This window comes from Biomphalaria glabrata, chromosome 4 (assembly GCF_947242115.1).
Source record: "Biomphalaria glabrata chromosome 4, xgBioGlab47.1, whole genome shotgun sequence".
Classification (NCBI taxonomy): Eukaryota; Metazoa; Mollusca; class Gastropoda; family Planorbidae; genus Biomphalaria; species Biomphalaria glabrata.
The window spans coordinates 52,349,330-52,364,681 of record NC_074714.1 but is presented as its reverse complement, the minus strand read 5'-3'; the positions used below and the strand labels follow the sequence as shown (position 1 = coordinate 52,364,681).

The 15,352-nt window shown below is 35.8% G+C and overlaps 1 protein-coding gene across 4 annotated transcripts in view; it reads left to right on the top strand.

Annotated features, from left to right (window-relative positions):
- Positions 1–15,352, top strand: part of LOC106067356 (endosome/lysosome-associated apoptosis and autophagy regulator family member 2-like) — a 40,064-nt gene that overhangs the window by 4,657 nt on the left and 20,055 nt on the right. For all 4 annotated transcript variants that reach the window (XM_056026890.1, XM_056026891.1, XM_056026888.1 and 1 more), the window contains exons 3-8: positions 667–796; positions 1,522–1,726; positions 11,026–11,173; positions 12,406–12,495; positions 13,362–13,473; positions 14,142–14,288. In XM_056026890.1, coding sequence (XP_055882865.1) covers positions 667–796; positions 1,522–1,726; positions 11,026–11,173; positions 12,406–12,495; positions 13,362–13,473; positions 14,142–14,288 — 832 coding nt within the window. The remainder of the gene's footprint in view (positions 1–666; positions 797–1,521; positions 1,727–11,025; positions 11,174–12,405; positions 12,496–13,361; positions 13,474–14,141; positions 14,289–15,352) is intronic.

The window sequence follows — 15,352 nt, the reverse complement described above, 5'->3', positions numbered from 1 at the left end:
CTAAATAGTCTTCCTACAGATGTTTGAAAGATCTTTATATTTTACTAGCATATGCCTAAATAGTCTTCCTACAGATGTTTGAAAGGATAAGTTTATATTTTACTAGCATATGCCTAAATAGTCTTCCTGCAGATGTTTGAAAGGATACCTTTCTATTTTACTAGCATATATGCCTAAATAGTCTTCCTACAGATGTTTGAAAGGATAAGTTTATATTTTACTAGCATATGCCTAAATAGTCTTCCTACAGATGTTTGAAAGGATAAGTTTACATTTTACTAGCATATATGCCTAAATAGTCTTCCTACAGATGTTTGAAAGGATAAGTTTATATTTTACTAGCATATATGCCTAAATAGTCTTCCTACAGATGTTTAAAAGGATACCTTTATATTTTACTAGCATATGCCTAAATAGTCTTCCTACAGGTGTTTGAAAGGATAAGTTTATATTTTACTATCATATATGCCTAAATAGTCTTCCTACAGATGTTTGAAAAGATACATTTATATTTTACTAGCATATATGCCTAAATAGTCTTTAACATTTTTTTAAAGAAGTATTTTCCATTATTGATTATGCCAGATTTCAATGCTTTGAATTCAAACCAAAATGAAAACAAAATTTACAAAGTTTCTAATGTTTGGTGTGTCTTTATTTCCTAAGGATGAGTTCCATTATGTTTATACTGAGTGTGATAGCCAAGGGGGAAGATGGAGAGTGCCAGTGCCCAAGAATCCTGGAGCCTGTACACCTGCCAACTACCCTGGTTTAACAACAAGAGGAAAGGAATGTGGTAAGTAGCTGTGTAACCTCAACTTGAAATAAGCTATAACATAAAGACTCTTACAAAATGAAGATTACTACACTCTACCCTTAGATGTTTACACTGTATGATGTTTTGGATGTTTCTTCATCTTCTGAAGATAATTACATCTTAGCCCAAACCAACCGCAGGATGACAGGGTGGGGGGGAATGGCAGCGGGCAGGGTTTGAACCCGGGACCGTTGTGACCACTGAACTTCAATCCAGATAGCATACAAGCTTCCTTTCTTCCTGTGTCTGCAATAGTTGTGACAGTTTATGTAATTCAATCTTGTGAAGCGTGAATGTTTTTACACAATTTCTGGAAAAAATGTAAGGATTCCAATAAATTAACACTTACACACATTAACCTTTTGAACCTGCCAGTCTGATATATCGATATATCAGTATTGTATTTATCGATATATCAGTATTGTATTTATCGATATAGCAGTATCATGCACCTTACTTGACACTGAAAGTCAATAGGAGCTCAGGGGTATTGTCAAAGCATTAAGCATGTCTGACATCAACTATTAAAATTCAATTTGAAAACTTGCCTCTTGAAACTATAATTGTAACTTATGAACTACCAATTCTACAAGCTTTATTTATTTATTTATTTTTAAATGCAAAGAAGTTTTTACAATAGATGAATAGCTCCGAACAATGCAAACAAACTATCCCAAGCATTATTTATATTTCTTTTAACCCAGATTTTGCCTGTAATGCGGGCGAGTACCTGGACATTCAAGGAGATCAGCAGTGTCACCCCTGCCCAGCTGGAACATACTCCTTGGGCGGTGGAATTAGATACAATGAGTGGGATATACTTCCGACAGGTTTTGCTGTGAAAGTGGAACAGCTGGCCCAAGATGGGCTCAGTGGCTGGAGAAGGAAACAGCGCTCTAACTGCTCAAGGTAAGCACTGAGTCATGTGATCAATATCTACATGTTTTGGCGATGTCCTGCATTGTATAAGGTTGCTCTTTGTCTATTCTGAGAGCTTAGTAAAAAAAATTAAAAAAATCATAGTATGTCAGATTTCCCTAAAAACATGCCCATTATGGCCCAGTGCCATTTCTAATGAAACAGTAAAGCTATTTGTGTGCGTCAACTTTCATTTGTTTGAAATAGAAAACAAATTTTTTTTTTGGACACATGAGGAAACTAGCCATTACTTAACTGTAAAAAAGAGATAATGAAAAAATATTTGACCAACGTGTTAGAGTGTGCGTCCTCTGTTTGGGACCCCTTTATATATTACAGTCATTCCTTCAAAACAGAAGGTTATTACATTCTATGCATATCCATGTGTTAATCTAATTGTGTGTGCCAATTAGAAACTGAAATGTTAAGTCATTGATTTTCTTGGCTGATTCAGGCCATCTTTTCTATGCTCTAATGGCATTAGGGAAGGAGCACCAAGAATTTGTCCTAGAATATCTTAGTGTCTTTATCTCTAGCTCTCTTTTTTTTTTTTAATAATGTTTTCATGTTTTTTTTAAAGTCCATAAGAAAATATTAAAAGTGTAAACCTGTTCAACTGTTTTAAGTTATTCAGGTTTTTATAAACCAAAATAGAGTTTCTTTGCTGAACAATCAGACTAAGGACCGCTAATTTCTGTTTAAACACAGAAACATAGTTAAACCGTATTTCATCATATTTTTTTAAAACTTGTATGTATGCTTTTGTTTTTAAAACAATATTTGAGGCCGCTTAGCAATGCTCTTACATTCGGATCTTAGCTCAAAATAATAAAAGGCATGCTTCTATAAACATTGCTATGCTTTTGTTTTCTGTGGTTGTTAATTTTTTTTCTAAAGCTATCATATAATGTTAGAGTTAAATCAATTTTGTGTGTGGGTGCACACTTGTGTTGGCCTCCCCTTTCTATTTAAACACTTTTCTATCTCACTTATTAACTTAACGCTTAAATCAACTGGTTGGAAATAAAACTATGCTCTGGCAGTAAAAGACTGAAACATTGTGCCATTCTGAGATGTGAAGACCAACTGGCAGATCAACTTAAATGATGGGCCCTGGTTTAAAATCTCATTAGAAAAACATTTCTACATGTTATTTGAGAATGTTACTTTCCACATACGGTTTGGAAGGTAAAAAGTACCAGACTTTTGTTAAGTAAAGAAAAAAAAATTAAGGCAGTTGGTCATTGTGCTGGCCATATAATATTCTTGTAACCAAAGAACTAAAAGAGCTCTGCTTGAATTCAGAAAGAAACTTGAATTGTAGTCTCATTCAATTTTAGTCAATCTAGCAAAAAAAAATATTTACAAACTTTTGTTACAAATTATTTTATATTGAAATATATAGAAGTTGTTTTTTTTTTTCATTAATATATCAAGGCAAGAGAGAATTAACATAGCTCCTTGCCAACTGCAAATGGCTTGATTAATGGTATAACTGTTTGACATTCTTGTCCCACTTCACACAAACACATAGCCTAACACAATCAAAATTTCTTCCTCTAGCATATTGCTTTCTAAATTATTCCTTGTCATGCAAATGAGAGACAACAAAACAAGGCGGCAAGAAAATGATTTATGATTATTGATCACACCAGGAACCATTTTCATGTCTTCCAGACTGAGTTCAGCTCACGCCCTGAGCCAAAATTGAAACTTTTGTGCTAGATTGAATTATGGATGTAAATGAACAATTCAATCACAAGCTGTTGATGATGCAGCTGATTGTTTTTTATACAAAAAAAAATATTTTGAATGGCTCTCAAAGAAACAAGATGAATTAAAATGAGTTTGAATTATAGGTATTGTATCAGTTTGATGAAAGATGGGAAGATAATTGGCTGGTTATTCCCTTCCAATGTGAGGATTAAATTAAGGATCACACACCCACAGCAGTGCTACACACACACACACACAATAATTCTCCACACCCACACATAGTACTAAGTGCACTCTTACGCAGGAAGCTTGTTTTCTTTGGTTTTCAAAATGTATCTGTTGTTTGTCAAGTGTTCTGACAGTATGTTGGCTTCTCCATCCCCTGGCCAGACTGGGAGCTGTCTGGCGCCAGGTTGATGGTTCTAAGTTAGCTTGGCTTCATCTTATTTTGATCAGTGGGTCTCATCTCTTGGTTGAAGCCTACTACAGATTTAGCATTTAACTTACAACACAAATACAATGCATTGTTAAAAGGTCTTCCTATTATCATTGAGAGTTATAAACTATGATTTTTGTTTACAAATGTTGTTTAATTTTTTGCACTGTCTTTCCATCTGTGTATCTGACTATTTTTTTATTTATGTTTATCTTTGCTCCATTTTAAAACAGTTCTTTTGTGAACACGAGCTTATACAGTGTTTACATAACTTCATTAAATCAAGATTTAGAACAAATTTATCTCCACAAAATATTGCCTTTATTATTCTATTCTTTTCTCATTCCCTCTCCCTGATATTCAACTTCACCCACTTAGCCTTAACTGTTGGGGCATCACACGTGATCTCTCTCCATTCTTCTCTGTCTTTTGTTGACAGGCCTGTCCATTCCTAGATGTTGTCTTCCCATTACTTGTCTGCCTCTTCTTTTACCTGGAACTGTGCCCTGCAGGAAAGTGTGGATCTTGTGATATGGCCATTCAGTTTTAGCTTGCATTTTTTTTATAATGATCAGAAGGTCATTCTGGGGCTCCCTGTTATTATATAATTTTAAAAAAATTATGGTTTGTTTAAAAAAATATTGCAAGTTTATGGATGATTTAGGGTGCCTCTGAGTCCCCCCAGCTCCAATGGGTACCTGACATTAGTTGAAGAAAATTAAAGGCGGTTGGTCGTTGTGCTGGCCACTTGACACCATCGTTAACCGTAGGCCACAGAAACAGTTGACCTTCACATCATTTGCTCTACAGACCACAAGGTCTGAACTGGGAATTTACTTTTTTTTTTATGGATGATTTATGGTTCATTAATGTAAAACATAAAAAAAAAAATGGAACAATGAATGAATTTTTTATTTATTAAAATAGCTAAGTATGTTAAAGGCAAAGTTAATTTCCAGGAACCAATCTTTATACTGTTAGAATATTGTAAAGCAATGTTAAAACAAGGAAACAATCCTAATGTATGACACAGGAGTGAGGTGTGAGTGTCATCTCACACCTGGCTATTTCCTAGAGTGACTACAGCAAACCATCACTTGGCGAGGGGGAACAACAGGTGGGGGTGAGCTATTTTTAGATTGAGCTGTTCAGACAATAACATATTGATATCTTGGGATGTGTGTTGGTGGTGGTCCAGGGGAAGGGGGGAGGTAAGATGGTCTGGGTGTGCAGAGAGAGAGAGAGAGAGAGAGGGTAGACATGATCAAATTAGTCATGACAAGTTTATTGTGATGTATTACAGAACAAGTGATAGTTAAATTGACAGGTGTAATAGGAGCCTGTTAGTCTCCACACTGTTAGCCTATATCTCCATTCCTGGTGTAATTGAATGCTAGACAGGACAAAACCCCTCTCCCCCCCCCTATGAAACAATTTATAAATCCACTCAGAGTATATACAATTTCTAATGATAGAAGATAATATTTCAAAAACTTATATATAACAGTCAAACTAGAGTTTTCCCAGTTTGGCTAATTAGCTAGTAATTCTTTTCCTAAGATATACATCCACTGTCAGATGTCTAGGAAAATTGTTAAAGAAGTATTTCCCAGTTCCCATGAATTCAAAAACTGAATAGAGGAATTAATTTAAAAAAAAAGGAAAACTATATGTCAGAATTACATTAACCAGAGACATTGCTTTGAAATCAAATATAAACAAATAAATATAAACAACATTGAAGTCAACATTCGTATTGATGTGGTGACTTGGTTGAAACTAGACAAGTGTCTGTGAAAGCCTTCTTGTTGTTTTTGTACATTGATTTGATCTAAGGTTATTATTAAGTACATTATAGTTATTGATTTTTTTTCCCTTGTTGAAGCAATCCTAACCCAATAGACTATGTATTTTTAATGCTATTTTATTTTGAAAATGCAAGTAAAAAAATTGATTGCAATTTAAAACTCACAAAAACATAGAATTACATTTCTATATATCTATTACAAATAGGTATTATCCCAAAAATGGGACTCAAATTGGAGCATGTCTTACCACCCAGAAAAATGCCAGTTATTTAGAGTAACAAAAAACTAAAACAAATAAAAACTACTTATTTTATTCATGGTAAACCAGTTACACAGACTAAAAAACTTAAAATATCTAGGTGTAATAATAAATGAAAAATTATTATGGAATCCCATATTGATGAAATTATTTAAAAAATTAAGCAAAACATTTATTTTATTTAAAACATTTTTACAAACATAAAACTAAAAATTCTATTTAACTTTAATTAGGCCAATATTAGAATATGCATCCTCTGTTTGGGATCCCTCAACTAAAAAACAACAACATAAAGAAACTAGAACAAATACAAAATAGTGCAGTGAGATTTATAACAAACGAATATTCCAATTTAATTAGAGTAACAACATTAGTAAAATTACTAAACTTAGAGACACTTGAGGACAGAAGAATGAAAAGTAAAGTAGCTATAATACATAAACACTTCACCATACTTTACAAATAGAAAAACAAAACTTAATGAAATACTCAGAAAGGTTCAAAGATAGAGGCACATTTCTTATTCCATACACTAAACAAATTTGTACAAGTGCTCCTTCTTCCCTAGTGCCGTTAGAGAATGGAACAGGTTGTCTTAATCAGCTCAATGACTAGTCTAAATCTCCAAGAATAATTGGAATAGTTATTGGACTGTAAAGTTTCTTCAATATTTTTGCATTGACTGACCTTGTCAATAACTTTTTTTTCCTTGATTGGGTGATCAATAGTTGCTGTGATCAGTGGAAGATAACTGCAATTAAGTGCATAGTGGGGTATTGATTATTGTGTGACAGGCTCTAACTGATGTTCTATTTGTCAAGAGATAGTGTTATCAATTTGGTCATCTCCCTTGATTTAACTTTTTTAAAAAAATAAACCAGACAATAAAAAATGGTGTTTCAAATGCCTGTAACTATTGATTTGGACTATAGTATAGAAATAACATTTTATATTTTGATTTTTTTAATAAAAACAATGCATACAACAATGCATACCACTGGAATTTTATCTTGATTTTTATAATGAAATCAAATAGATTATTGCTTTTAGCTTTTTAGCAGAATCCTTGCCAGCGATCTTGCTTTGTTTTGTTGAAAATAGATGTTACTATCTTACTCTACTGCCAAGCCTGTTTCATAGCTCATTAGGCCTATGTTACACATACTGCAATCAAAAGAATAACTTAAGTGACCTTTTCGGACCTTAAAATTTATAGGGCAGGCGATATTTCTATGGCGTTAAAATGGGTGTCATCTAGCCAGCACAATGACCAATCATCTTTATTTTCCCCAACTTTTGTCAGGTATCCATTTCATTTGGGTGGACAGGGGAGTCCTAAAAATCCCAAAGTTCAAAATTCCAGTCTTTACCTAGATGACCCGAACTTGAAACTCCTCAGTTTGTAAGTCAAGGTCTTCAGCACTCAGCCACCACAGACCCCTGGAAAATCAGGTTTTCAAGAAACACATCAGCCTCAAGTTTTGTTATAAATGTTTTCTGATGTTCCTTCAGATTGGAAGATAATCACATCCTAACCCTAACCCCTGGAAAATCAGGTTTTCAAGAAACACATCAGCCTCAAGTTTTGTTATAAATGTTTTCTGATGTTCCTTCAGATTGGAAGATAATCACATCCTAACCCTAATCACCCCCAGGATGACTGGGGTTGGATGCATACCACATGACCAAGTTGACCATTATAGTAGCTCTTTAGTCTTGGTTACTTTAAAAGTGCTCATTGCTGAATGCATACGCACATAGTGACTGTGTTATGGCTCTGTTCCTGTCTCTTTTTTCTGGTGTGAATGTACATTTTTGTTTTATAGTTATAATGTTTTGTTTTGTGTAATGCACAAATTGTAAGACAAATTTCCTTACGGACAATAAAAATTATTATTATTATTATTGTTATTATTATTATTATATCAAATCTAATGCCATTATTAATATATATATATTAAGGTTATTCAGGGAATTGTTATTAGATAATTCTCTGATTATATTGAATAATTTGAAATATTTATTATTCAACAAGCTCAGTTATTTCCATATCCTGTAACTGCGACATATGTAATCAGTGTATAGGCTTCTTTGCGAGCCCCGGAGACCTTGTAATATGGCCATAGATTTTTAGCTTGCATTTTTTAAATGATAGTTAGCAGGTCATCATGGGGTCCAATCGCTGCAGTAACCCTGTCTCTTATCTCTTGGTTTGTAATGCGGCCTTTAAATGTGATGCCTAGGATCCTTCTGTAGCATTTCAATGCCATTGCTAGGATCCTCCTCTCTAGCTCTGCAGTCAGCGTCCAAGACTCACAAGCATATAGAAATGTGGCCATGACCAGTGTCAGTCTGATTTTGGTGCCAAAGGCTAAGCCTTGAAAGGGCTTCTGTGGACTGTGCAATTTGGGCCAGTAGTTCAGGTTTCATTCCCTCATCTGAGACAATAGCTCCGAGGTATTAGAAGCAACTGACACTAGTCAGCTTTTCACCTCCAATACTGACACCTATTCTCTATCCACTTTTCTTCGCTTCTTTCATTTCCTTTTTTATCCGTTTGTGACAGTTTTGTATACATGTGCGTATTTTGGGTCAGACTTTTTCCCTTTTAATAATAATAATGGTTAAATATCTTATAGTCATTATAATTAACTCTAGTGGTCACTAAGCAAAATTTCTACACTGCAACTTGTTAGTTTCACATGTAATGTTGTTTTTTTTGTTCTGGGTCTTACTTATTTCAGCTTTTTAAAAAAATGAACTAAGTATAACACCACTTTCAAATCTTCATCTTTCTTCTATACCTTGGATACTCCGATACAATATAATCTTTCTATATCTATCCTTCTTTAAATATTAACAACATTAATTTTTTTTTTGGGGGGGGGGGGCTTTCAATGTCATCTTTGTTACAAGTCCATTAGCATCTCTTGTTTCTCATCCAATTTTGTGAAATCTTTTACAGCAATCTGATATGTTAATTGTGTGTAGTGATGGAGAGAAGGGCTGACTATTACAATGATTTGTTGTTTCATTCGACTGTTAGGACTGAACATACTTCTCAGCTTGTTTTGTATAGTTTCATTGACCACACATTAGTAGAACATTTCCAATAGAGTCACATACTGATTAGTTTGCTGTGCACTTAGATTGTCTCACTAGTTAACAACATTTGTCTGGCTTAGAGATAATTACCTTATTGGGAAAGGTGTTAGGTTCTTTATCAAAAGCCTTTCCCCTACTTATTCCCATTAGTAAACATTAGTAGTCTAACTACTACTAAAAGTAGCTCACCCGAAGTCAGTCTTTTCTGCCCGGAACCTATCCATCTTGACTGATTCCTAAGATGGTGAGGTTGTACCGTTTCATTTCAGCTGCATCTTGCGCTGTCTTCCCAGTCTTATACATGGTCCGGACGTTTCATGTACCGATGGTGGTGATGGTCCTGGTAGAGATGATGGTGGTGATGGTCCTGGTAGAGATGATGGTGGTGATGGTCCTGGTAGAGATGATGGTGGTGATGGTCCTGGTAGAGATGATGGTGGTGATGGTCCTGGTAGAGATGATGGTGGTGATGGTCCTGGTAGAGATGATGGTGGTGATGGTCCTGGTAGAGATGATGGTGGTGATGGTCCTGGTAGAGATGATGTTGGTGATGGTCCTGGTAGAGATGATGGTGGCGATGGACCTGGTAGAGATGATGGTGGCAATGGTCCTGGTAGAGATGATGGTGGCAATGGTCCTGGTAGAGATGATGTTGGTGATGGTCCTGGTAGAGATGGTGGTGATGGTCCTGGTAGAGATGATGGAGATGCTCTTCAGCCTGTCGGCTTTCAAATGACCCTTATGAGATGGGTCATAAACCTTCAAGCTAGAAGTCCATCCTCTCCCAGGTTGTGACTTCAGTTGATTTGCTGTTTGGTGTTTCTGTAGCTAGTGGTTTTTCTAAGGGTATGTTAACTAGCCGTACACTCAACTCTCCTCCTTTCTCAGCCAGGCTTGCGACTGTCCTATGCCAGAGTTATTATCTGTAGGGCTTAGAGATAATAACCCTTAAGTTTGTTGTCAATGGTTCTGCAACTTATTTCAAAACAATGTTTCTATAAACTTTTATAAATATTAAAAATGAATGCAGTTGTTACTCTCTCAGGTGGAAGCTATAGGATAAAGTTGACAGCATTAAATCATTCCTAGATCAGTTAAAGATAGAGCTTTGCAATATTTGTAGCTTACACAAAGTTATGGATTGCTATCAGGAGTAGATTAATATGGCTGCAGAAAAGAGTGTGGAACAATACCTTGCTGACTAACAATACCAAAGCCCTAGTGTGATGAGCACTGTGCTATATGGTAGTGAAACATGGTCAGCCTACTCTTGGCAAGAAAAAATCTGAATATCTTCCACCTCCAATGCTTAAGACGTTTTTTTTAAAGAAGGTGGCAAGATAATATAACCAATGAGGATGTGATGCAAAGAGCAGGGTGCCAGGATATCTGTGCTGTTTTCAGCATACGATTGCTTAGCTGGCTTGGTCATGTTCACAGAATGCCACAAGGTCAACTCCTACAAGACATTCAGTATGGTAATCTAATAGAAGGCAGGAGAGCCACTGGTCGTCCACTTTTAAGAATACTGATGTATGCAAACGCGACATGAAGCTCTAACAGTTGGGAAGAACTGGATAGATTCACATGGAGAGCAAGCATAAAGGAGGGGTACTGGATTGTAGATGGAGTACACTCCAGAAGTAGAAAGAAGGGTGAAAGTGCAACAGCACCTGTGACTGCATCAAGGAGAAGTTGCAAAGGGAAAATATTGTCTCTTGAGACATAAAAAGAGTAACACATATTAGTTAGTGGACTAATATAATTTATTGAATAGTTTACATTGATTAAATGGCTGATAATCATCATTCTGCTTTTAATTTAATGAAAATGTATTTAATAAATAGGAAATGTTTTCTGCTCAATTTTCTTTTTCATTTTACAATGTTGTTTATTCAAATTTTCTGCATCCGGTTCCACTCTGATTAATCTGGATGATCTGAACTGATCTTGTATTATTCTGCAGATCAGAGTGGACTCCAAGAGGCAACTACATCATGTCAATTCCAAGCCACTGCCCCAGTGACCTACTTTTCTCTGCCAAGCTTGTCAGGCCGGGTAAGGTGACCTTCGAGTACCAGTATACAGACACAGACTCTTTGTTTCATTTCACTGTGAGTAGGCATTCATTTCAGTGTTGTCATTGTCAATTGTCATTTACTAAATTAAATATTGTCTTGTGATTGCCATGATATAAAGTCAAGAGTCATCAGATGTTAAATTGTTTTGGTTATAACATATTTGTTGGAGCTCTATTATAGTCTTGTAAGACTTGTAAATGTCATGCTTGTATCAGATGCCTATGTTTTGATGTCATTTCAAGAGTATTCAAATTTATGTATAGCAAATCTTTTCATTCATGAACAGGAAAAAATTACATAAAGATTTTATTCATTTACTATATCAAGAGTTAGTAATGATCAGATCCCAATCTTTTCAATTGCCATCAAGACATGAGAATAGTTTAATGAAGTAAAATTATATAATAATCACAAGTCCATAGACAAGTTGGAAACCGTTATATTAGAATGTCATTTGTGATGTTTAATTAGGGTAAGATTGGCACGATTAAGTATTTTATCATACTATGAAATGCGCTTTAGTTTTTTGTTCTCATAATGCTGGAATCACCTATAATCTTTCTGGCTGAGTAGCATATACTGGTGAGCTAATCACCTTCCTTTAGTCTGTTGGATCTTTGGGGCACCATACAAGAACTGTCAACCATCTTTCTCCATTCCTCTATGTCCTTTGTCTTGGATAGAATTTCATGCACTGACAGGCCTGTCCATTCTTTGATATTGTTTTCCCATCACTTTCTCTGTCTGCCTCTTCTTCCTAGTACTGTTCCCTGAAGGAAGGTCTTTGCGATCCCTGAGGACCTTGTGGTGTGGTTGGCTGATACCTTGTTTGTAAAAATGTTTTACATGTTTCGGATGTTCCTTCAGAGTTGAAGATAGTTTACTTCCTAGTCCAAACCTCCCGCAGGACGACGGGGGATGGGAGCGGGCAGGATTTGAACCCTCGACCATCGATAAATCCAAATGACAGTCCAGCGCGCAAACCGCACGACCAGACAGCCATCCTGATTTCAAATATCCTATGAGGGAGACTAGGAATTGTAAATTCCAGATTTAACAGCTGTCTATTTTCTGAGCACCTCAAGGCAACAGGAAACCTTCTCCCAAATACCCTGTCCCCCATATGTCCCTATTGGACGAGAGCACACTGGGAGAAATACTGAAGTATTGAGATGTGCTAAACAGTAATAATTTAAAAAAACAACATAATGCTAGAGTCAAGAACACTTCTGTTTGGCTTGTTCACATTGATAATGTATCCACAGGTTCAAAATGATCAATGTCAAGCGTCTGACAGTGAAGATAATGATAAGTGGCCAGAGATAACCTCTGAAGGAAAATGGTCAACTATTGTGGTCAGTCATGCAACTCAATTTCTACTATTAAAAAAGCTACAAACCAACTATTTAACCTCCCTCCTTTTTTTTTTTTCAGTAACGTTAAATGGAGGAATGATTTTAGTAAAAGCAACTTGTGGTCTGATTAAGAGGATTGACATATTTTTGGAAATTGTAGCTTTCATTTTCTGCTTTCAAGTATCTTAGCACCAAAGAAGAATGTTAGACCCTGGTTTATTATTGAACTATTGCATGCCACGTGGATTAAAAAGTTCCTTCCATTCAATGAAAACATGTTATTAGCTATATTGTTGTGATACTTGTTACATCTTTGCGATTACTGCTGAATAGTCAATTACAGGTTGATAGATGACAGAGATTATTTTTACTGTGCAGTTTAGAAAAAGTATTGCCCCAAGGAAAATGAAGAAATGAAATAGAATATTAATTCTTAGCTTTGCTACCATGCTAATTATGTATTATGTCAATATAAGCACTATAAAAAAACTCTTGTTTCAATATTAGTGCTGTGGTCATTGACTTATTGAATTTATTAATCAACATATAAAACATACAACTACCCCACAAAATGATTTGCTGCAATAGAGTCTGTATAATGAAATCTAAATTGACCACTGGCAAAAATGGTCTGCGCTGAATGTGGCAAAATATGTGGGTCGCAGCTGGAGCTGGGTCGCCACAGGAAATACTGCATTCCTCATTATTAAATCAACATATCAGCAATAATAATCTACAAGGAAATAAAAAAATTGAAATGTGATATACATAAGCAGCTAAAACTTGCTATTTCAATAAATATTTTTTGACAATTTGTAGCAGACGTGAACTATTCTGTTTGACATCTTATACTTTATGTTACTTAGGTCAATCTTAAAACTGGTATGAATGTTTTGCGCTGGAGGACAATCGGAGCTCTGTCAGAAATGATGCATTCAACAGTCAGTCCAATACTTATTGGGAAAATTGAGATCACAGGTATGAATGATAACAATGCACTGGAGAAATTTCTGATTCATTAAACTGCATTTTTTATTCCTTTTTTAATATTTCTATATACATCTTATCTTATAAATTACAGACATTATCTCTAAAGAAAAGATTATAATGATTCATCAAACTGGATTTTAAATTAATTTTTAATGTTGCCGGGAATTTCTTATATCAATTTATTTACACTTTCTTAGCCTATAAATTACAGACAGTATTTCAAAAGAGAAGATAATAATATCATATGCAGTTTATGTGTCATTCTAGTCATACTTTCTCATCAGTGACGTGGGCCTTATTATGATACATCATTATCTGCTTAAATCTAATGACCATAGGTTGAGATATTAAATGAGAAAAAGTTGAAAAACTTAAAATTGACTTAAAGCATTAGAAAGTTGTTCACTTATGTGCTACTCTTGCTATTTTAACAAGTTTTAGGCTAAGGTGGTGATGATAGTGACAGAAGAACATTAACAAATTGTTTGATTGCAAAGGTTGTTTTTTTCTAGGCTATATCATTCTAAATGGCAGGCTCTAAGTGTTCTATTTCTTCTTAATAATTACATGTAAAAATTGTTTTCATTCGTATATGAAATCCAAAAGCAATACAACTTTTATGGTTATAACCAACACTTCTGATTACATGATTCCAGGTGTCGCCTACACATCCGAGTGCTCCAAATGCCCCAATGGTACCTACAGCAGCGGTGGGACATCGTTTTGTCAGCTGTGTCCTGCTGATCAGTTTTCAGGTCATGGAGCGAAACAGTGTACCCCTTGTCCTTCATCAGAATATGCAGGTCAGTGCTTGCTTTTATATCTTTATGCTTCTCACAACTTTCTATACCATTGAGTTTGTTGAGTGAAAGACAAGGTTTACTAATACATTGTATAAAGCTAATGGGAATTAGGTGGCCAGAAAAGATAGCTACTATCGGTTTGTGGGAGAGAGCTGGACAGGGGCCCGTGGCCCAAGACATCACAAAACTGGATGGAGCTGGATGGGAAACACCCTGCGAAAACCAGCTGCCAATGTTGCAGGGCAGGCTCTTGACTGGGGCCAGTGGGGAAGGGGGATGGGGTTGGTGGACCCAAGCAGACCTGGAGGAGGTCGGTCATCAGTGAAGCTGAGGGTACTGGAGTGACATGGGAGCAGATGAGGCTGCTCAGAACCGAGTTCGGTGGAGAGGTGTGGTTGCGGCCCTATGCTCCCCTGGGAGTACACAGGATTAAGCAAGTACGTAAGTAATGAAGATGCTCAGAGTAAATACAAACAAGAAAATCTATTGAATAGCTAAATTTTTTCCCTACTAAAGCAAATTAACCAAAGGAATCACTTAATCCTTGGAAGAACTCAACCAATCACTAAATCACTCCCTAAATTTTTCTAAAAGAATAAAATAAAAATCACTAAATCATTCCTAAAAAGATTTAACCCAAAGCTTTAACAAATCACTATATCACACCTAAATTTGTAATTGTCGAGAGAATTTAAATGTGGATCTTGAAACTAGGGCCTAGGAAAGCTCCCTTCCAACATTTCTGAACAATTGTCCTGTCTGGAAGGGGTCCCTAATGCTAGTTGCTCGAAACCAAAGACACCCAGAACTATAGACATGACCTAAGGATGAGCACACCAGGGACTTCCACCATTTTCCTTCAATATACCACACTAACCGTCCAGGAGTCCATCATAGAACAGACAGGGCTTATGCATATCTCTTTCTATCCTCAACCAGTGCAATAAAAAAAAGTTCTTACTTGTTATGCTACCCGTCGGCAAGGTCGCATCTTCTAATGACCGTTTCACTTTGGCACTAAGTTGGGGCTAGGTAGGATAGTCCTGGTATCACTCCTAAAAGAT